The 532-nt window shown below is 61.5% G+C and overlaps 1 gene segment (V, D, J or C); it reads left to right on the top strand.

Moving 5' to 3' along the window:
* Positions 1-221: 221 nt before the first annotated feature.
* Positions 222-524, top strand: LOC104279140 (the record flags this gene model as incomplete). The annotated part of the segment is given in 1 exon segment: positions 222-524. A coding segment is annotated over 1 exon segment (303 nt), but the record flags the coding sequence as incomplete, so codon positions are not given.
* Positions 525-532: the final 8 nt, after the last annotated feature.

Raw genomic sequence — 532 nt, 5'->3', positions numbered from 1 at the left:
TCAGTGCTTTTGGCGCAGCAGTAGGTGACCCAACTGGTGAGGAGGAGGAAGGACTCAGATGAGTCCCTCGGTCCAGTTCCAGCTCGGGGAGGTTTGGGGCAAAACATCAAGTTTTCAGGCCAACAGCTGAGATTTGCACCAAAGTCACTTGTGGATTATGGGAAGTGATCGAGTCTGGTTGTAGATCCCAGGGAGGTCACGGCCTTCTCCTCCCTCGCTCCATGCTAGCTCAGACACGGCTGGAAGGGACTCAGCCTGGTCCTTCCTCTTGCTGGCCAGGGCTGCGGGCGGCCGTGCAGTTGGTCGAGTCCAGGGGGGACCTCCGCACCCCCGGGGGGTCCCTGCCCCTCCGCTGCAAGGGCTCCGGCTTCGACTTCAGCAGGTTCCCCATGTTGTGGGTCCGTCAGGGTCCCGGTAAAGCCCTTGAGTTCGTCGCAGGGATTAGGAACGATGGTGGTTACACCAGGTACGCGCCGTCGGTCAAGGGTCGCTTCACGCTCTCGCGGGACAACGCGCCCAGCACGGTGTCGCT

This window comes from Apaloderma vittatum, unplaced genomic scaffold (genome assembly GCF_000703405.1).
Source record: "Apaloderma vittatum isolate BGI_N311 unplaced genomic scaffold, ASM70340v1 scaffold9149, whole genome shotgun sequence".
NCBI lineage: Eukaryota > Metazoa > Chordata > Aves > Trogoniformes > Trogonidae > Apaloderma > Apaloderma vittatum.
Note: the sequence above shows the minus strand (reverse complement) of the source record. Positions and strands in the feature narration are given on the sequence as shown.